The sequence below is a fragment of the Scomber scombrus genome, chromosome 13 (genome assembly GCF_963691925.1).
Source record: "Scomber scombrus chromosome 13, fScoSco1.1, whole genome shotgun sequence".
Taxonomy (NCBI): domain Eukaryota; kingdom Metazoa; phylum Chordata; class Actinopteri; order Scombriformes; family Scombridae; genus Scomber; species Scomber scombrus.
Genome location: NC_084982.1, coordinates 18,543,450 through 18,565,913, shown reverse-complemented (window position 1 = coordinate 18,565,913; position 22,464 = coordinate 18,543,450). Strand labels below are relative to the sequence as shown.

At 39.9% G+C, this 22,464-nt stretch overlaps 2 protein-coding genes across 2 annotated transcripts in view; one reads left to right on the top strand and one right to left on the bottom strand.

The window, feature by feature from the left end:
• The window catches only part of LOC133992868 (E3 ubiquitin-protein ligase SH3RF3-like), a 103,731-nt gene extending 99,245 nt beyond the window's left edge, over nt 1-4,486 (top strand). The window contains exons 9-10 of the mRNA XM_062431646.1: nt 3,589-3,962; nt 4,217-4,486. Coding sequence (XP_062287630.1) covers nt 3,589-3,962; nt 4,217-4,385 — 543 coding nt within the window. The 3' untranslated portion in view covers nt 4,386-4,486. The remainder of the gene's footprint in view (nt 1-3,588; nt 3,963-4,216) is intronic.
• Nucleotides 4,487-10,180: 5,694 nt separating this feature from the next.
• On the bottom strand, nt 10,181-22,307 carry septin10 (septin 10). The gene is made up of 10 exons (XM_062431648.1): nt 22,182-22,307; nt 20,705-20,819; nt 19,021-19,216; nt 18,726-18,912; nt 15,679-15,840; nt 15,135-15,231; nt 13,801-13,969; nt 13,562-13,694; nt 12,641-12,819; nt 10,181-12,093 (listed from the first exon to the last, which is right to left on the bottom strand). The coding sequence occupies exons 1-10, from the start codon at nt 22,209-22,211 to the stop codon at nt 12,078-12,080; spliced, it is 1,284 nt and encodes a 427-aa protein (XP_062287632.1). The 5' UTR covers nt 22,212-22,307; the 3' UTR covers nt 10,181-12,077.
• Between the last annotated feature and the right edge of the window lie 157 nt (nt 22,308-22,464).

Below are 22,464 nucleotides of genomic sequence, written 5' to 3'. Positions count from 1 at the left end.
CCAGTTTTTACAGCAGTCATGAAACACTTTCAAGCCTTGTTCAGTTGTTGACAGTATTACAGAGCAATCTGCAGAGGCTTGCAAATGTGCTGTGACAGCTGGGTGGACGTACCACAAGGGCTAGTCAGCAGTGGCAGCTGGCAGTGGAAAAATACAGTTATATCTCTCCTTTTTATATATATTTATATATTGAAAAAGTGTCCTTTATATCATCATTATGCCAAGATAAGCTTTCAGAGTTGGTTCAGTATTGGTAATTGGGTGTACAGTGTTTAAGACAAATGTATAGCATCTTGGCAATCATTCAAACTGAAACAAAGGAGGCGAAGAATGTTTGGCTCATATGAACAAAATAAAGAAATTGTTAACCATTACTGATGTATTCAGTTAAGACTGCAGAGATGTTTCTTTCAAGGTCACAGAGTTTTCATGTACAATGTGAGTGTCTGTGATTCCTACAAAGAAAACACAAAGTACTGACAATGTCACAGAAACAGATGACACACAAACAGCAGGAGCAGAGAAAAGAAGCCAAAATATCTGTGAAAATGAGCTTTAAAGGTTTTCTGATGTTTACGAATTAAAAAGCGGTAGATCTGCAACTAATGATCATTTTCATTATTTCTTGATTGGTTATTTGCTCTATAAAATGGCAAGAAATTGTTAAAAATGTTGATCAATGTTTTCCAAAGCCCAAGGTGAAAACTCCACAACTCAAAGAAATTCAGTTTAGTATCAAAGAAACCAGAACATTTTCACATTTGAGAAACTGGTACCAAAGAATTTGGATCTTTTTTCCAGCTCTAAAAAGGTGTTATGTGTCTTTTTTTCTCATATAATCAGATGAGCAACATATGACACTAGTGTGGTAAAGTGGCACCTAATGCACCTACTGCATGTGATTTGAAACAAGTAATTAGATTGTTTCGATCCCCGTGTGTAGAAGCTCGTGTTTATATTTAGACTCAAACTGGTGAAATCCAATTAGCATGAGACTTCACCCTTTTTGTAATTGAACATCAGTATTTTGTTTCAGTGTAGGGGCACAACAGATAGTCGTAGCTCCAGCGTGTCTGTTTCCGTCCCACTGATGCTCCATCATTGACTACACCAGACAGACGAGATACAAACACAGAAACACATTTTGAAAACATTGAAGCATTTTTGTACTCTACGCATCATTTAAGTTGAAATATAGGCAGCATATCATCTTCTTATCCATTTAATGTGTTTCCATACTGCTACTTAGACGTTTTGATCAGATTTGTCTCATTTGGACGGTGGCCCTGAGGTGCAAACAACAACAAAACTGAGAACACAACATTTCACAAAACAGAGAAAAGGTAGGGACAACAATTCTTGTTTGTGGTGTGTTGTGTGTTCAGAAATGTTCTTTTGTTTTGCACCTGAGGGCCACTGTATGTCTGCTTTTATATTGATATCCATTAAATTACAAATTTCAGCTTTATTACTTTTAATAAGCTCTTTCAACACTTCTGTTGAAAGAGAGATTTTAATTTGTTCAATCTGTTGTTCAATAATGCAATGTGGAAGATGACGATACTAATGTTTACTTCTCTTCTGTCACTGCCACTCTTTTTGTTTTTGTTTTTCACTCTGCTGTTTTCTATTTACTTACAATCCTTCTTCAACTAGAACCATCTTTTCTCTCTTATGCTGTCCCAACTGTTTTTTTTATCCTTATTTGAATATAAAATCCTTTCGTTCTTCAAATCAGGTTTTTTTTTTGTTGTTTTAGACAAATAATACTAGGAGTTGTCCATTTTGTCTTCTAGCTTTATCATATTTGCAACTCCAGCCCGTTGACATGACAACCATCCATCACAGCATTCCAAAGACAGTGTTGAATGAAAATGAAAACGGGTGTAAAGAAAGAAAAAAACATGATCCAGCAGCACATGTATGAAGTTAACAGATGGCTGAGACGGAGACAGAGCTGATATGGAGGCTTGGTGCATCGACACAAAATAACGCTGCGAGATGCTTATTATTGATTCCCGTTGTCATGATTGAGAGTGTGAAATCATGCCAAGCAGCATAGAAACAAAGCTGCATCACACAGTGTTCAACTGAATGGACAGTATTGTACAGCCCATCCATAAGCATAAAGGAGTCCTGAACAGACAAGTGTGAATCTGCCTCTACACACAGTTAACTGTTGAGATCAGCCCCGCAGCTGCACATATTCAGCTGGAATGCTTGGATCAGTATCTAACCATACAGTCTGTGGTCTGTTCAAAATTACTGAGCAGATATTCAGACTCTTATTGTCTTATTCGATATAATAACTGCTCACGTTATCATTGTTTACTCCTTTTTGTGCCCTGATAGGACAGAGTAGACAATAAATGTGCCTTTTTTTCATTATGATATTCTGCTCTGAAATCTTCTGCTGATAGAAAATGGTTCACAGGGACTATTAGGGTTTTCTCTATGGATGGAAATATTAGTATTGGTCAGTCCGTCCACTGGTCCGGACTAAAATATCAACTAATACACAGACAACTAACAAACATTTGTGTTTAGTGTTGAAAATAGTAAACGTTATACCTTCCATGAGCATTTAGCTCAAAGCACCGCTGTACCTGAGTTTAGTCTCATCCTAATGTTTTAAATCCAGTCGGCAGGAAACAACAAATATGTCAGTGTTAAGTAACCAATATTGTGATTTATGTTCCTCATGATTCGAAAACCCATAGGCAGTTATCTTAGTTTAGCATAAGAATGAAAGCAGAGAACCAATTTGCCTAGCAGCTAAAGGTCACTAATTATCACATTATCTAGTTTGTTTAATCTGAAAAACAAACAGAAGTGGAAAAATAGCAATTTGTGGTTTTATAGGGAAATGTGTACTGTAAATATTTCTTGGTGAGCAACAGCTTGTCTTGATGTCACCAGGAGGTTGCTAGGCAACCAGGAGAGATGATACACAGCAGTGGTGATTAGATGGATGAAGACTTAAAGCACTTAACACCTCCTTTCCTTTTTGCAAGGTTAATCTAATCACCTCCTGACTCCAGGTCCATCCTTCACACACAGACAGAGTAGTATAGATCTTCTTATGTAAGTCTTGGCAAGAAAGCTAAGACACTTACTTACTTACCAATATTGTTGAACTACTCCTTTAAGGGTGGGGGGGGGGGGGGCAATTTCAAAATGTGCAGGGGACATGTCCTCTGTGTCCTCCCAACATAAAAGAACACAGATAATGTCCTTGTCTTCATGCAGGCCCGGAGGTTTTACTGTCCTGCTTTAATGCCTCCATGCTGTCTTCTATCAGCTTTATTTCTTGTGTCGCCTGAAGTCAACAGGAAAATATTGTTCTATTTGTTTCATAAATGTGTTGCTGGCTAATATGTTGAGAACGTGTTTGTGTTCTGTAGTTTTCGATATAGAGAAAATGAAAAGAAAATATACAGTAAAGGTGTTTACATAGAAATCTCTTTCATTACCATCTTGTCACTTTTTGTCTAGACAGAGTAAATACTTAATCTATAAACCTGTGTAACACTTACAGCATCTCCTCTATACTTCTCTGTCCTCTCTCTTCCTTCTTCCCATCTTCAGAAGGAGAGGAAAGCAGGAGGTTTGTTAAAGCTGTTGTCTGGGGCGGCAGCAAAGAAGAAACCTCGCTCACCACCTTCGTCCCCGCCCACCCACGATCCCTCCTTGGCTGGCCAAGGCGCAGTGGCCACCGACCCCATCCACCATCCTCACCACCATCACCACCACGCCCGCTCAGGTTCCTGTCCGATGGCGTCGCAGGGGCGGGCGGGCTCGTGTCCAATTGAGAGTGACATGGCGGGCGCAATAGGGCTGGAGCCTCTGCACAGGAAGTCCGGCTCACTGGATACCAACTTCCCCTTGTCGCCCCCGGCAACACGCGCTGGCAATGCTTTGATGGTCCTCCGGCCTGAACCCAAACCACTGTCCAGAGAGAGGTGGGCACACACAAACACATATCCGTACAAAAAAATGTGTGTGGCACCAACACACACACGCATAAACACACACACAATAGTTACCATAAGTCTCTTTGAAGAGTGTTTCAGCCAAATACTCTGCATTAAAATTAGATTTGTTGATGTCCCCTAAAACAAATTGATATGATCCAACTGCTTAAATTGTTTCAGGTGGGCTGATTGTTCCAGCATGTGCGTTTCTGTGTTATAACGGCCTCCTCTGTGTGCGGCAGGTATCGTGTGGTGGTGCCCTACCCACCCCAGAGCGAGGCAGAGATCGAGCTGCGGGAAGGGGACGTGGTGTTCGTGCATAAGAAGAGAGAGGACGGCTGGTACAAAGGCACCCTGCAGAGGACGGGACAGACCGGCCTGTTTCCAGGCAGCTTCGTCGAGGGCTTCTGAACTGGAAAAAGCAAGAGCCCACACTGTTCCTGTTTCAGAGTCTCAAAAAAGGAAAAAAAAAAAAGAAAAGACACACACAAGCTAACACTTGAGCTTCTTACTTTCACACAGAAAACCGACACACATGAAGGCTGGGCCGATATTGGTTTTCCAACTTGCCTTAAGAAGCTGCTAACCCTAAAAAAATTTAATTTGTCTGGATTTCAGTGTCACATGGTGGTCTTTTTAAGAAGCTTTTCCCAGAATAATCTGCCCAGAAACACTGGACTTTTAGATATGAAAATAATCGAATTAAATGATTTTGAATACTGGCACAAAACAACATTAGTGGTAACAGTCTTCAGAAGCCCATATCGGTCCAACTAACTCACACACATTTAGCCCCGGCTCCGACCAGCCACTCAAGAAGCTGGGCAATGTTGGGGTTCATCAAAACTCATGTTGACTACTGAAGGCACACAGACTCAAAGAGCACAGCAACAAAACAAACCCCGCCTCTCACAGTTCTCCTCCTTGACATCATCCACCAGCAAATACTAGCACGAGACCTCAGAACTTGAATTCCTTGTGCTTTCCTAGTTTGAAAAGTAAAAAAAAAATTGAACACAGCGTTTGAGCCTACAATCGCACTCCAGGATCATTGTAAGCACAGCTCTGTGTCTAGTTTGTGACAACAAGCACATGTGTTTCTTTTCAACTCAATATATGTTAATAATAATACATGTAGCATTATTATGTTTTTTTTAATATGTTGAAATTGATATTTGTGTTGTCTCAAACTAGTCAAGCTGTGATCTGTCACTGGATACTTAATTTAAAAGAAAATGGTGCAAAAAGTAACAATTCAATTAAGTAATCTGTTTTTTCTATTAATATATCTTACATTTATACAACCATTTTTTTAATTTAAAAATTGCCCCATGTACAGTACAGCCCTGCAGCTGGGTTGAACTGAATAAACTGGCTTACTGAATGTAGAAAGAAATAGGAAGTTACGCCAAAACTCTTAAAAGGATTATAAAGTAGATTTTTGATCTTCTGTGTGGGAATATAAAGACAAAGAAATGCACTTGGTAATATTTGATACAACCTGCCAATATATCTGCATATACAGTATTTTACACATTTATTTATTTGACAGATGGGGTTCCCATTGCTATGTGTTGCATCTCTCTAAACATATTTTGCTTTAAACCAGCAAAAACCTCTTTTACTAGAACATTTTAATGCAGTCTTTTTTTTTTTTTGTTTGAAATGTGAAAATCTTAAAACAAACAAAATACAGACTTACTAATGCTGTCGGTCCCTTTTGGAAACACAGTACATTCTGTCACAAAGATTGCTAAAAGTTATCAACCTTTTCTTAAGATACTGCTCCGACTTTTCGTCCGACAGCAGCAATATTGTGATACCAAACGACACTCGTGGAGGAATGTACAGTCGAGGGTGGGGCGGGGGAGGGGGCATCTGGCGTCCCAAGGCGGGGACAGACGTTTTCCGTCATAAAACTGCCAACCTTTGACAACAACTTTTCCTCCAATCTTGTCGACCTTTAACAAGTATTTTTGTACTGCTTCAGCGAGTGTATCGTCCGCTTTATGAATTTCTACGTCCTCAGTGTGAATCCAGGCTTGTCTACAGTAGTTTACATCCAACCATCTACCTTTTTCCCCCCTGGTTTCTGGAGAGAGAAGCACAGCGAAAACTCAGAGCTTAACTCGCTCACTCTATGTGTGTGTGTGTGTGTGTGTGTGTGTGTGTGTGTGTGTGTGTGTGTGTGTGTGTGTGTGTGTGTGTGTGTTTGTATTAGTGTGTATGTGTCAGTATCAGTGAAAGCACGCAGTTGCAGGACACAACTGGCTTTTTCTCACCTGCTGTTTTTTTGCCTGCCACAGCAAGGTGAGAGTCTGTTATTGGCTAAGCACATTGGAGCCTCCTTGGTGAAACATGTGTCAAACTGCATTTATGTCATACGGGAAACACAAATAATACAAAATTCGGGACAGAAAATACTGCTCGGAAAAACAAAACTGCAGCATACAAACAGTTTGCAAACGTCTTTCCTTTCTTATTCCCATTTGACGCGGCTGCAGGATGAACACCCAGATGTGAGACTTTCCAACACACTCTCCACAGACAATAAATCTGACACAAAAATGCATTTCCCTGCCACAAGACTTCTCTTGCTCCCTTTTTGCCCCCAGATAAATGGTCTGATAAAAATGTCACAGACAGATCTTTTTCATCCATATGGGCGTTTTTTTTCCCAGCATAATACTAAGAAGTTAAAACGGGGGGAAATGAAACAGGCAAGCACATTTTAAGCCTTTTTATTTGTGATATTTTTATGTTCACCGTGGCCTCTTAAGCGGTGATGATGTGCCATGATTAATGCCACCGAGGAGACAAAAGCACAAGCTGTTTGTACTTGCGACATGTTTTTATTCCTACTGTTAGATTGTGAGGAGACGTTAAAAAATTTTTTTTTTTTTTAAATTGCAAAGGAAAGTGAATAAAAACCTAAAAGTCGAGGGAAAATTTGAAAGAGAAAGTGAAGTCATGCACTCAAACACGCGGTCGTTACAGAGAGCAACATGGTCTGCAATCATCCTCTGGCTGCTGGCAGTGCAGTATGGGTAATCCTGTGCATCTGGAGCAACAGATGAAACCAAAATCACTCTGCAATTTAGATTAAGATTTCTCTCTCTCTCTCTCCAGGAGGTCACAGCTCAACTGGAGACTAAATCAGCACACACACATTTATAGATTAAGCACACATAAAAGAAGTAGGACTAGACTGACATATAGCTGGTTTGATTGTTTACAATTTGTCTATTCATTTAATCCTGTTTTATACAAATGTACAAGACTGTGATATTTGTGTGGAGTGTTTCAGATCAAGCGAATTAAAAAGGGCCAATTTATTTTCCATGAAAAGGGTCGAAAGTAAATGTCAAATTTTGGCACAGGCTATTCGTTATTGGAAGCTTCAGCCCAAAAATATGTGTATTGGCATTCAAAACCTGTCAGTCAAACCCGAGTGCCTACAAATGCTAACACACACACACACACACACACACAACATCAGGCAGATAAATCTGTCTTTTGTCTCAACCTTCTTTTGTTCTTCCTTCACCTTCTTTATCGGTACAATGATCCTGTTGGTGGTTTTCCTATCAGCTCTGTCCTGTTTGACTTGATGACAAAAACCAGCAGACCCCAGAACAACCCTGCACAAAATTCCCCCCCCCCCCCCAGTGAGGTTTCCTCTCATCTGTTTGTACGCCCCGCTGAACTGAGGACTCTAATTTCTACTGAGTCAAAAATTCCTCATTTGTGTCAAAAATCAACAATCTCAGCAGTCTTTTGTTTGTTTTGGAGGAGAGTTTACAACCGTTCAAACATCAGGAATGAAACCATTGCACGGTGGCCACTTTACATAAGATAACTTGAACCACTGGTTTCGCAAATGTTTTCATGTGTTTTATTTACGTGGTGTAAGCTTGTCAGTGGCCTCGGCTTCCTGAGAGCTCGACGGTGATGGCTTGAAACATGCCAACACTTCCGAGCCTTTCGTCCGTCTGTGCCGTGGTGATTCCCAGTGGACTTGAACACAAAATAAGACACAATTGCACATTTGTGGGATGCCAAATTTTTCCATTGGACTTGACATCAAATTACTGTCCACTCTGTTTTGTCCTTCCAGGAAGCCTGAGCCTGAATCTTGGATTAGATGTCGGTCATATTTGTTTCTATGGATACTTGTGCGTTTGAGTGTATGCATGTGCGTGTGTATGTGCGTGCAAGGGTGGAGGCCTGTGTATGTAGCTCTTTCCATGAAAAAGGAACTTCATGAAAAAGTTTAGTGGACGCTCATGCCTCATCGGGACTGAGCCGGGTCTGTTGAGCACAGCAGTACAACGAGAGAGGAAAAAAAAGAAAGTATATATATAATTCTATATTGTGCAGAATATTTATAGGCCTTTTGTGCCGTTGAAGTCATGCTCTACCATGTGATCATTATACATCGTCCTGTACTGATGACCCGTGGTTGATTTGATTGTTTTTTTTCCATGTCAAGTGCATTTTTCGCAATAAATGCCTTTGTTTTAAAACAGATTTTCAGTGTCTTTTTGACTGCAGCTTCAGATCACAAAAAGAGAACGTTTTACAGAGCAATGCACACACTTGTGTACTCTGATCCGTAACAAACACATTACCTGTACATCCCATTAGGATTTTACAGTTGCTCATCGGAGGATTCATCCTCAGAATCATATTATATCCTGCTTTAATTATAATTAGCTGTGAGCTTAAGGGGCTCTTATAAGCAGCACTCCAGGTACAATTGAGAGTGTATTATTGTCTTTATCATTCACAAACATTCTTGTGAAAGGTGTTTCCCCCCCTCTTCTTTTTCCTATCCTTTTTTCTCTCCTCTCCTCTCCATCCATCCTCCTACCTTTCTTCTCTGTTCTTCTGTCTCTCATGTTCTCAAGCCAACATTGGCATGAACGAGGTGTGTAATTGGTAATTTCAGAGCGTCTCCAACACCCCCACTTAAATGACAACCTCATCCCTCCAGCAGCCAGGCCTGTCTCCAATGATCACCTCCATTTGCATTTAGAGTGACTAGCATAAGGTGACAAGGCTGTGTGTGCAGGTGCAGGGGTATGAGAGCCTTTTCTCTGAGTGTATAGGTGCAGTCAGAGAAAAAAAACTTCACACACAAACTGTTCGATTTAAGGCGAGCAGGAAGCCGGCTGCAAATTTAGATTCTTAAGATTTCTGCAGTGCAGAGATAGTGTTCACCTCTGGCAAGAAAACCTGGTGAAATCACTTCCCACCCAGAAGCTGCATCCCCCAGAGAGTAGCTAAAGGTTTCTGTATGTAGACACACACACATATACACACTCTCGCTCTCTTCCTCCACAGTTTGCCTTGGTGAAAACCGTTCTCCTCGGGGTGCCCTCCTCCCAGCATAACAGCGAGATGCTGCCGGCCCCTGCGGGGAATCGATCCGCCTTACGCTAGACCTGTCTATCTACCTGTCTGTGTGCCAGCTCTGTGTCAGATGAAGGGCAACAGAGCCAGAGGGTGAGACACTGCAGGGAACAAGACCTCTAACAGGATGTGCAGGGCGGTCCCTTTGTGTCTGTGATCAAATATAGCAAGTGAGCAGAGATGTTAAGCTACAGCACTAAATCTTCTTTTAAAGCAAAAAGGAGGCTTCTTTTTATCATGTACACAAACAGCCGCAGCTATCTTATCACATTCTCAGGTGATACATGCAATGCCGTTTCTCCTTCAGGGTCCAGATCTGTTCTTCCCACTTATGGGAGGTGACAGTTTTTTGGAGTTGAGCGCATTTTTAGACACAGAAAAGATAACATTGCAGGGGGCATCATTCATGTTGGCAGAGGGTAAACTGTCAGGTGTTATAAGTATTCAGTAAAGTGTTTAACAACCAGCTTAACTGGAAGGGTAATATATAAATGATTGTGTATGAGAGTGGACCTTTTAATGAGTCTCTTAACCTTTTATTTGCTGGTTTTACAGACACAGAAACAGTCTGAACAGCTGTAAAATTAAAATGCATGAACAGGAACCTGTGCTGCTGTGACTTACAGTTCAGTCATGTCTTTTTCACGTCCTCGACTCTTTGACAAAGGACCTTTTTTGATTTACTCCCACCTGTTCTCTGTTATTTGCATTAAAGGAAAAGTAGCAGGCGTTCACTGCTTTAAATCCATATTGTGAAATCAAAACAAAAACAGGCAAGCACCATGTATCATGACAAAAATACAAAGATTTATTTAGAAAGAAGGATAAAGGCTCCCAAGTAACACTGTTTATTCCATAAATATAAGTGTAGTACAAATGTGTCTTTGAAAAAAACTTCTTCACTCCATCAGGCATCGTTGTGTTTCCCTGGATGTACAAGTTAATAGTGGATAGTGTATTTCTACAGTAAGCACACATGTAAGGCACTAACACATCTTAAGCACTAGTGTAAATATAAATTGGCAGTGTTTGTGAGTAAATGTCGGTTTAATTATCACACTTTTACCAGAAACCAGCACCACAGTGTCCTGGTTTACTCTGTACTGTTAAATGGCATGAGGTGTGAATCCCTGTCTAATCATGACTCCAGAGAGAAGTGAAGTTTAAAAATAGTTAAATAAATGCATCTTCCCCTCTCCTCCGCCTCCTCCTCCACAAACACTGAATCCATAATGCATTATTTTTCCATGAGTCAGCTCTTTTCAAGGCATTGCAAACTTTAACAGTTTGTGTCAGTAGGAAAAAATAAGGGAGCAAGTAAAACACAATATATATATATACTGTAACATGTACCTAATCCAAAACAAAACATCAACCTCCAGGAAAAACCGTAAAACTGTCACAGGAGAGAAAAAGTTTGGAAATAACTTTCCCTTTGGAACAACTAGAGGAGGATCAGTGTGGCTCCTGCTGATTTTTCTAACACTGGTTTATAGCAGGTAAAAGAAACCAAACCAGATATGACAACACTGTCTGACCTTATAATGATAATACAGAAAAGGTTATGACAACTCTTGATGATAAATGCACTAGATTCAGAAATGATTACTTAACAGTTTTTAGACATGGTTCCTGTCATTATTTTAGTAAGTCATGGCTTTCTGGCATTCAAACATGTACATGGCAAGATGATTACACATACAGTGAGGATCACGGAGCTTCCTGTCATTCTCACCGCAGATGATGATTTTAGGCTATTTCTGCCATTAAATGATTGTTTCTCTCTGTGGTTTAATGAATGGCCAGCGTGAGGGACAACTCATCTAACCAACTCCTGTAGATAGTGTCAACATTTTTTAGAAACTAGCATAGTTAATAATAGCAGATGGGTTGTGATGTGCTGTATACAGTGTTTTGCTGGATATCCATACTCATTTGACTCATTTAGTAGTATTTCATGATTTAAACTAATTTTCTGTTCTTGGTAAATTAGGCATGATAAATACAGGAATAATGTATTACAGTGATCCCAGAAGGCCAATCATTTACTATCATTACTAACTTAATCTTATTGTGACATTATTGTTCAGGCATCAGACCAACATGTAAGATTGCTACCCAACTTAAAAACCTGGTTATGGTTTTATAATAAATTATCAGCATGTTATGGATGTCTAACTGTCTCATTATCAAAAACTTGAATGGTGCATTACAAAAGTGTGATCTTATTATTCACTAGAGACTAGAGTGTCTCTTACTTTCTGTATTGTTAATAGCTATCCAGGTGCTTTAATCTGTGTGCAGGATCTAGTGTGGAGGCTGTAGTTAAAATCAATTCAGTGAGGAGTCCCTCAGTCTGGGCAAATGTTACAAAAAAAAGGAGGTATATGGAAAATAAACACTTGATATAAAAATGAAAGGATAAATATAAAATATTACACAAAAGAGGTATAAAACCCACAAAGAAGATTAAAAATAACACAGAGGAAAGTGTGCGCAGGAGTTTTGGGAACAGTCGTCTTAACTTTGGCACAAAAACAAACTCGCACGCACTGCTGGTGTGTGTATGTGTGTATGTGTGGGGCTTTCCTGGTTAGTGTTTGAGACTGGCCACAAAGAGCTGGAAAGGATGTGACAGGTCTGAATGTCACAGGTCACACTGGAGTTTACTTCAGATCCAGAAGGTCTTCACATGAAGCCAGAACTGACAGAGGAAACAAGAAGAGAGAGATTTACATCAGCACACTGCATTAAACAACATATTCACACCTTGATACTGAATTTACTCTGTAAAACAGTTTGTCCACAAGTAACATAAACATCCCTTTAAACCCTTAACTTATGTGGGTTCTTTTATTTTATAACTTAAGTCTTTTCATTTGGTTTGTCTCTCATTGTTTGACAGACAAACATACTCAGGGTCACATTTAATATTTATTAAGTTTTAGAGGTTGCAAAATGCACAATAGACAAATATGAGTAGTTAACAGATGGGATTTAAATCATAGTCTACTGTCTAAGGTGTCAAAATCCTGCTCTCAACACCTGCTAACCCAAACCATGCAACACATCTCTGTAGTAATCAGATTTGTTAACCCACATTAATGTAACCAGCAGGTGGCAGAGTTTACTGTTTCAAATGAAGCTCATACTGAACACTCATTTCACCTTTTCTGCTGACAGATTTGTAAATTAAGGATCCTGAATATTGCAGTGAAATATCAGCGTTGGCTTTCAGAGAGCTCTCTTACTTCTTGCGGTCTTTGTCCTTCTTGCCGTTGGCGGTGAGGCTCTGAGCCTGCAGCAGCTGAGCAGCAGCACGTCTCTTGCTGAAGGAACTCTGGTCGTCATCCAGGAGTCTCTTCTTCTCCTCCAGAGCCGACTTCTCCTCCGCATGGAGGCGCTTGAGCTGCTCAAAACGGCTCTGCAGCTAAAACACAGAAACAAGAGCAGAAGTGAGTTATAGAAATCTACTGTCAAGTAGATCAATTAATAATTAGAGATCTTTCTAGCAAACTCAAATTATTACTAGGGCTGCGTCTAACAATTATGTTCACTATCAATTAATCTGATGATTAACGGTTCTGTCAGGAAAATGTCAGAAAATAGTAAAGAAAAATAGTCAAAGGTGACATCATCAAATGTCTTGTTTTGTCTAACCTGCTGTGCAAAAACTCAAAGTTATTCACTTTGTTATGATGAAAGCATCAAATATTAAGATTTGACAAATTTTGGGCATTTACGCTTAAAACAAATACTAATATTTGATTATCGAAATATAAAATATAAATCGATTAATGGTTGTAATAGTACAGTAATAGCTGCAGCTGTAATTATTACCTAATTACTACATGACAGATAGTAAAGTTTCTTGAATCTTGGAAAGGAAGAAAAGTTTGTTTCTCTGCGAGGAAATATTGCTTTTACTCTAACATCCAGAAAAAGGAAAAACATCATTAAGTATAATTGCTGCTTGGTTTCCTGATCATTCTGAAGAGAGAAAAACAACTTTAAAAAAAGGAAAAGAGGCTGTTGACATCATGCATGTCTGAAATAACATAAATATGTAATGGAGTAGACCACCAACTTGCTACTTCTAGGAGGAAAAAATAGAAGAGCTGAAGTCAGACCCATAAACCCAACGTACAGAGTGTCTGTGTTTGTCTACGTACCTCTCTCTCAGCCTCCTTCAGCTCAGACTCCTTCTCCTTCACCCTCTGCACAAACATCTGCCTCATCTCATCCTCTCTCTTCTGCAGCTCCACCAGGAACTCCTGACGCTTGGCTTCATAAGTCTGCTGCAAACTGCGCGCACACACACACACACACACACATATAAATAAAGAGGTTAGTGGTCTGCTGTTGTGTTCCTCTGTGTGCTTGCATGTGTGTTTGTAAGCTGGCAGCTCACCTGACAGGTTTGCACTCTGGGTCTGTGTCTTTGAATCCCATTTCCTCCAGTTTGCAGCGTCTGTACAGCTCATAGTGACGAGTGTGCGTCTGCTCTCTCAGGTCCTCCATGTTTACACAGATCAGCATCTCCCTCAGCTTCACAAAGTCACAGTGGTTCTCATTCTCCACTGAGTCACAGGAATTAATGTTTGTTAGGTTGTTTAGTGGCTTCTTTAGGTGGACCAGGGCTTGTTTCACTGCCGGCTTTAATCACACTAACCAAACTGAACAGGCGGGCGCTGATCTCAAAATATTACAGAACAATTACCTACAAGTATGTGATGTTATTGTCCAGTTCACCCACAAAATGACTTATCAGTTACCCTGGATTTCCACGGGTCCGTCAGTGGCACCTTACAGCTGCGCCACAGTTTAGCTCCGTCCTCTGCCCAGCGTCAACTCACACCGGGAGCGTTACAGAAGCGGAGCGTTGCCTTGCGAGCCAGCAGTATTCCCGCGAGATCACGCGATAATCGCGAGACCGCGAGATCCCGCGAACTGGGTGTATAAAGTCAACAACAAGAAACAACTGGTTTCTTTGCTTCTCGGACGTGAAACGAGACCCTTTGATCGATTGACTGCTGACCTGGGGCCACCGGTTATGACGTAATGTGGATGTGAGGTTGTTATCTGCGCATTGTGTTTTATTTTGAAAGGGGACGGAAGTTTTATTATGCCGATTCTGTGTCTGACTTCCTGTCTGGTGCAATCTGCTCTGTTGAGCTTGTCGCGAGTTAGAAACGTGTCCGTGAAAAATAGAAATGCTGCGGATTGATAGCGCTGCGGCGCGGAGAGCCGCTGCTGGGACGTTGCTGAGACGTTGCTGACACGCTCCCTGTGGAAATACTCTCATTGATTATAGTGGTACCTATCAGCTCCGGTGACCGCGGCGCAGCTGTAACGTGCCGCTGACGGACCCAGTGGAAATTGGGCTTTAGACTTAGTGCAATCTCCTAAAGAATTATTAAAGATAATTTGGGCAAGTGTATAAAACATATGAACTGCATTAAAAAAGAAATAAAAAAAGACAAAAATGCTGCAAATAAATAAAACAAAAGCAATGAAAACAGCAGCTTGGTCTTTACTAATCACAAGTGTGTTCAGGAGCTTTTAATGTGACCCAGAAAGTGTTACTCTCTACGTGGCAAGAGTGGATGCAAACAATTCTTGCAAGTGACCAAAACAAACTGGTCTGAAGAAACAGATAGATGTCCATTAATGCTAAATCAATATGGCGCTTTAATTAACAGCAAGATATTTAACAGCACAGTTAACAGTAATGACCCATCCTACCTTGTACTACACCCCAGGGATACTGGCGAGCCTTCACCATCTTATTTCCAACAGAGACTTCCTCTGTGCTGCCGACCACAGCGAATGGCAAATGACCCTACAAAAAAAAAGAAAAAAAGAAATGTTATAGTATGTATACATTTGATAATAAACTACAATACAAATGTACCAGCTGAATCCACTATTCTATGACTCAAACTTGTTTTAGGTATAACATGTACATTTATATACTTATTGTGTCAAAAACACAGTGGGCCGATTTCCCAGACAGGGATTAAGTCCAGTCCAAGACTAGACTTGTTTATCAGGACAAGTCTTAATCTCTGTCTGAGAAACTGGACCAGTGTGTCTGCTTGTTTAACTTCAAGATTTGTGAGAACTCCAGGACAAATGATATAATGTAAGAAAGACATGTAGTGTAAGAGAGAGAGAGAGGGAATGTGTGTGTGTGTGTGTGTGTGTGTGTGTGTGTGTGTGTGTGTGTGTGTGTGTGTGTGTGTGTGTGTGTGTGTGTGTGTGTGTGTGTGTGTGTGTGTGTGTTTACATTCATTGTAGTGTTGACTTTGGCTACTGTCTCATCATCCAGGGGGAACTGGTAGATCTGGACGCCGTTGCTGACCAGCTCGCTCATGATTTTGATTTTGAACTTGTGCAGCTCGCTCTTACTGATGGTGTCAGCTTTGGCGATCACTGGGATGATGTTCACCTGCAACGAGACAAGACGCACATTCACAATCAACCCATTTAGTACATAAATAGCTTCTGAAATATCAAGTGAGGATCCTGAGAAGAAAAAAAATGTAACAGACAAATCAACATCAGTCTCGTTGCTCTGTCTTCTTAAACAAACTTTCATCTCAGTTGACAGGTTATAAGTTGTGATTATAGAAAATGACAGCTGGCACTGAAACCTTCCACTACCCTGAGGCACAAGAATCAGCATATTTTATATATTATACACATTGTGGCTTTTAAGTAACTCACGCTGCTTGAAAATATTGCCTGATCAGCTTGTTATACATGACATCAAAATTCACAGTTTATATATATATATATATATTATTTGGGTTTTATCATAGTTTTGTATTTAGCTACCAAAATAGCCAGAACAGAGTAATGGAGCAGACAGAATCATTTTTATATAAAAATATATATAAAAAATGCGGCCTACATATATATATATCTTCAAAAAAATATATCTGCACATATCTGATGGAATAAACACCAATACCGATATATCTGTGACAGGCCAATATCGGTTGACCGATATATCGGTCGGGTTCTACATTAAACAGGCCTTTTTCATCGTTTTTTGACATTCTAAAGATGAAACAATGGGTGGATGAATCAAGATAATAATCATTAGTTGCAGCCTTTGTTAATTTGTATGAAACACTTATTTTAACCAGCTTCCCTCAAACTTTAAGCAGAGCAGCACCGGATAAAACAGCCATCTGCTGCATTGGTCCTGGATACTGAGCTAAAACGAGCTAATCTCACTGATCAACATTCCACAAATAGTCGCTCCATCAAAAAGTCGAACTCTGCCAAAGTAAAAATAACAAAAATGTAACTATTCCTGTAATATTTGTTTATTTTCCTTTTTGTTAAATACTTTTTTAATATTGTTTTAAGAGGAGTGTTATATAAACCAAGTTTACTGATGTTATTTCTGGCCCAGCAGCCCGCTCTGCTGTCCAAGTCATCCTGCATTCCTGTCCGTCTGTCAGTCATCTTGTCGTACCAAAAGAGGCTTGGAATGAGTTGTTGCCACTAGACGAGCTACTGAGTCAGACCACACACCCGTACACACACACATACACTGATCCCAGCAGAGAAAATGTGAGCAGATCTGTTCCAACAACCGTCTGGAGTGACTGACTGTCTCTGTGTCAGTGCTGCAGATTCAACAAATGGTTCTTTCTCTGCGTGTCTGTACAGTGACACAAAAGGACAACTCGAGTGTGTGCGTGCGTGAGGCGATTACAGCATTCCACAGCTTTTTCTGCTCTTTTCACACGCAAATCCTGGGTTACTGACACTCCACAGCAGTGAAATCACACACACACACACACATACACACTGACACAAAAAAAACAAAACAACACACACAAGTCACTACACACACGCAGAGAGCATGGGAACGTTTCTGACCACTTCAGGAGTGATGGGAGAGGTTCAGCTAGTTAGGATAGTGAACCTCTCCCAGCAGCCCCCCCCCCCCCACCTCCCCACACACACACACAAACAAAAACGCTCTATGAGCAACCACAGCATAGTTGTCACAGAACATCCAGCCGTCTCACATACTCATCACTTTGTAATCTGTTTTCATATTCACATCTGGTGTCCTACTGACAAAAAAATACTTTCCAGTCATTACTTTTAAATGAATAGTTTGACATTTCAGAAAATACATTTACTCACCGTCTGTTGGAGAATATCAACAGAAATATCTAATCTGTCTGTTAAATATGATGTTACAACCAGCAGACTTCTGGAGTAGCTTAGCATAAAGACTAGCCTGCCTGATAACAAAACGTACCTACATCTAAACCTCACAATGTAGCATATTATATTTCATTTGTTTAATCTGTACAAAAACTAAGTTCCCTGTTTTACATTCAGTGATGTGCGGGGCCGTTTCTTAGCCAGGCACACTAACTTCCTGAAGTATCCACTGGTTGCCCGGCAATGGCTCAGAGCCAAGAACCACCCTCCCCCACTGTGAAAAGGTGAATTATCAGTCCTAAACTTTAGTTTTTGTTCCACTACTAAAACTCAACTCTTAGCAACTTTTGGCAAGTTATTGTTTCCAAAATTGTGACGTATGACAGAAACTGCTTTATGTGAAAGACAGACTGACAGTTTGACTCTGGCTAGTGACCTTTATATGCCCTACCCTTCTGCTTTCCCCTTCACTCTTTACTGTCTACACTAGAGCAGCAACAATTAGTCGATTTATCAACAAAACAAAATTAATCAGAGGAAATGTTTAAATTTGCTTCCTGTATGATAAAACGATATGATCAAACTGAATAAATTTGGGTAGAGGAATGAGAGCAAGACATTTGAGGTTGCAGGAGGCTTAGGGAAATGGTGATCAACACTTTTCACGATTTTCCGACATTTAATAGACCAAACTAATCAAATAATTGGGAAAATAACCATTACTTGTAGCTATTTTAACTTATCTGATAAGGAAAATTGGCCAAAGCATAATCGCTTTTCTTTTTTTTAAAGAAACTGCTGTTAAGTGCATCTTTGCTTGATTACTCTGCTATTTTTAATGCAAAACATGTTTGACTGCAAGAATATAACAGGCTGCCTAATAATGTGTCGGCTGTTATCTCACTACGCAGCCATTTACAAACAGCTGTTTCAAAATCTTTCACTTATTAGTGCCATCCTGTTTTCACTGCAGGTGACTCCAGAATAATAAAAAGATAAAAGCTACCAGCTAATATAATTTAAGTGTGAAACATCTTGAACAAAACATTCTAAGGTACTCTACTCTAAAATAATATAATAAGACACGACATTTTATCAGTCTAATCCTTCCTTTCATCACACTCTTCCCTTTCCTCTTACCTTGCTGTCCAGTTTCTTCATGGTGACCAGGTCCAGGGATTTGAGTGAGTGACCGGAGGGGGAGATGAAGTACAGGCAGGCGTGGACTCGTGAGTCATGGTAGTTGTGAAGGGAGCGCTTGATTTTGAGCTCTTCCTGCAGATAACTCTCAAACTGTCTGTCGATGTAGTCCACCACCGGCTGATAGCTACAGGACAGACATACAGGGTTGATTAGAGATTCTGCTGTAAAAAAAAAAAAAACTGGTTGATGGTCACTATTTTTCATGATTAATAATACACCCGCTCACACTCACCTCTCCTGTTTGTTCATTTGGTCTCCAAAGCCCACCGTGTTCACCACGGTGAGGCGTAGTCTGACGTTACTTTCCTGCAGGTCATAGGTTTGAGCCCGCAGCTTCACCTGAGGCTCAAAGTGGGACGACTCAAAGTTCTCAAAGTTGGTATTGAACAGAGTGTCCATCAGGGTAGACTTGCCAATACCGGTCTCACCTGAAGCCAAGAAAAAGATGGGATGCAGTTTTTAGCTACTAAAACTACTAAGCCTACTAAAGCTACTAAACTTCAAAGCAGAGATCCAACATAGTGTGAACATCTGACACCAAAACAAACTGCTGTAACAAATCTATTATCCCTAAAACTTAATGTAAAAAAAGGGGAGACTGAAGACAGAGCTTCAAGTTCACACTGTTTATCGACTAGGGGTATCACAATCTCGATTGTAAGTCGGATATCGATCGAAATTACATCACGATCTCGACCTTTGAAATCAACGGAGGAATCAAGGATGTAGCCATGCTCCCAATGTCACGTCCAGCAGGCATGTCAAGAGGGAAAAAAACACAGACATGCTGAAATGCGGCAAGTCAACATTACCTCCTATAACTTGAACCTGCAGCCGATTAAAAGACACCATTGCAACCGCTGATATAGGAGACACATCAACCGAACTTGAACACACTCCTGCTTCACTGAAATCACTGGTGTGGAAATATTTTGTGTGTCCCCTGAGTCATGTCAACAATATTTGAATGTTGATAAGAAAACCACAGTTTGTAAGCTATGTTATGAGCGTGTACACAGGCAACATGACAAATATGGCAGGATATCTCCGCAGGCACCATAAAGATGGAGACTTAACCGTGAAAACAAAAGCATTAACACAGGCAACAGGCAATAGTTTCCAATCGACTGCTGAAACTAGTAATTGTTACATTAAATTGTTAATAAATTATTTAATTTTGACAGTAAGGCCTTAGTGTGGTACATTGCAAACAACTGACAGAGATTATATCACTCATGACTAGTCTAAAAATGGCATAGGCATCTGTGCTAAAAGGACCAAAAAAAGATTGAGAATCGAATCGAGTCTTGACCTTAAAATCGAAAATCAAATCGTATCAAGGATTTGGAGAATCGTGACCCCTATTATCGACACAGTGATGGCAGTTGCTGAAGAATTAGAAATATTTATTTACCCAACTACATTGTTCCCAGCTGGTCACAGGATTTGAATCAGCAGCCTTATTACTATCACAGTACAGCTTCCCTTTCTATCTTCTAGTGTACTACTGCCACAATTTCACATTATTATTAATGTTATATTATTATTAGAATAATATTGTTATTAGGAGTGTCAAGCACTACCATTGTGGTCAGAATGGATTCCAGCTAAGGAGCAAAGAGAAAAGTTCAACCACAGACCAATGCAATGACTCCTAATTAAGTTAACTGCACTTATTTTAAGTCACTTTGGAGAAAGAATCTGCTGAATTGTATCAAAAAAATGTATGTGTTTAAATGTAGTTCTGCATCAGTGCCAAATTTATTTAAGTAGTATAATAGCATGCTGTGTGACAATGTGTGTGTGCCCGTGTTTCAGTAAAGGTCTAGGTATATGTTTTATATATGTGTGTGTGTGTGTGTGTGTGTGTGTGTGTGTGTGTGTGTGTGTGTGTGTGTGTGTGTATGACATGTTACCGATGCAGAGGATATTGAAGCAGAAGCCCTGGCAGATGGATTTGTTGACGAGCTGATCTGGGAGACTATCAAAGCCCACATGGCCGGCCAGGGACAGGGGCCGAACTGCCTTATGCTGAGGAAGACATCGCACAGAAAGACAGATCAGTCTCAAGATGCTGCAGTCATTTACACATCAAATGGTAAAAACAACAACAACAACAAAAAAAACAACAGAGAATTTGGGTTATTTCAGCAAAAATAATAAAATGTACACTTCCACTGAGTATTATTATAGAGAATAATTGTTGGATTAACTGAAACAAACCAGCTGCATACTTCAAAATGCTTTGTTTATCTGCCTATTTTTCGGTTAACCAATCCTATTATATATTACAGATAATATATTAACTTAAAATAAAGTCACAAAATAATTATCACTTGTTAATAACAAACAGAATTAAACACATATTAATGGTCCAGCCACCTGTTATATTTAACACAATTACTGCTGGAGACATCCTTTTAAACTTGCAACCCTTAAATTACTGAAATCAAAAACATCTTTATTATTTTAAATCACATTTGAAGTGGCTCTTAAGGTCTAAATACATGTTCTACAATTTATGAGTCCATATCTCAATCAGTGAGACCGAAATTTGAGAATAATCATATCATACATTTGTAAAGTTCAACTGAAAGCTACTAAAAGGTCATCTCACTTTACATTGTTTAATGCTAATCCAGCTTCCTCAATCTGTCCTCCTTTGACCTGTCCCCATTTGAATTTGTATTGAGAAACAGGGAGCACCATCAGTGAGCTAAACTGAGGGCTAACAATGACGTAGAGCGTGGAACAAAATGCTGATGCTCATGAAATTATTCATAATAGACCTTCAACTTAATTGAAAATTGTACGTCAGCTTGTCTGTGTCGGAAAAAACAACAACAAAACATTCCCATTTAGATTCAACCGCTAGTGTATTCTGGTTGGTGTACGTGAACGCCACATTTCATTCAAAAAAAAAGTGACGTTAGCGACTCAGTGGCACTTATCGAGCTAAAAAGCTGGCGTCACCTCCATAAAGTACATACCCAACACTTTGGCATTTTCTGTACTGATGACTGTAGAGCAGAAGGTGTTTAACCGTGCAGCACACACCTATTATAATTACCCTTTGATTGTTGGGTGGTTTGATGGTATTTTAGCCAGCTAACGCCCCCCGCGGTATATTTTGATGAAATATGTAACACCGAATCAAGCTTTAAAAGTTGAAATGCTCCAGTTAAGTTTCTAGATATATGCTTAGGTGAAATACAGATGTTTTGTTGTGTCCTGTGATTTGTGTAAGTTATGTTTAGCAGGTTTTTTTCATAACTTTAAAAGACTGAAAGTAGTTAGTTGTCGGGCTAGCGGTGGCTAACATAATGATAGCCTCGGACACTCCCTGCTCAACTGTCATGAACATTATCAACCACAAAGGAGAAAAATACTAACCGGCTGCCGAGCGACATCGGAAGAAGCCATAGTTTTAAACAGAATTTAATGTCCCAAGTTGATTCAGGAATAACACCACGAAAACTGACAAAAACTTTTCTTATTTTAGACTCTTGATGAGGACCGCCTCACTGCCTCTACCGTCGACAACTGGACAGACTAGACCATTCACAAGAAGATAGGAATGAAGTGACATTTATAGTTTCTAAATGTGCTTCAAAACTATGATTCCGTGAAGTAGATTAAATATTCACTGATAATTAAATATTGAGGTGTGTGTAGG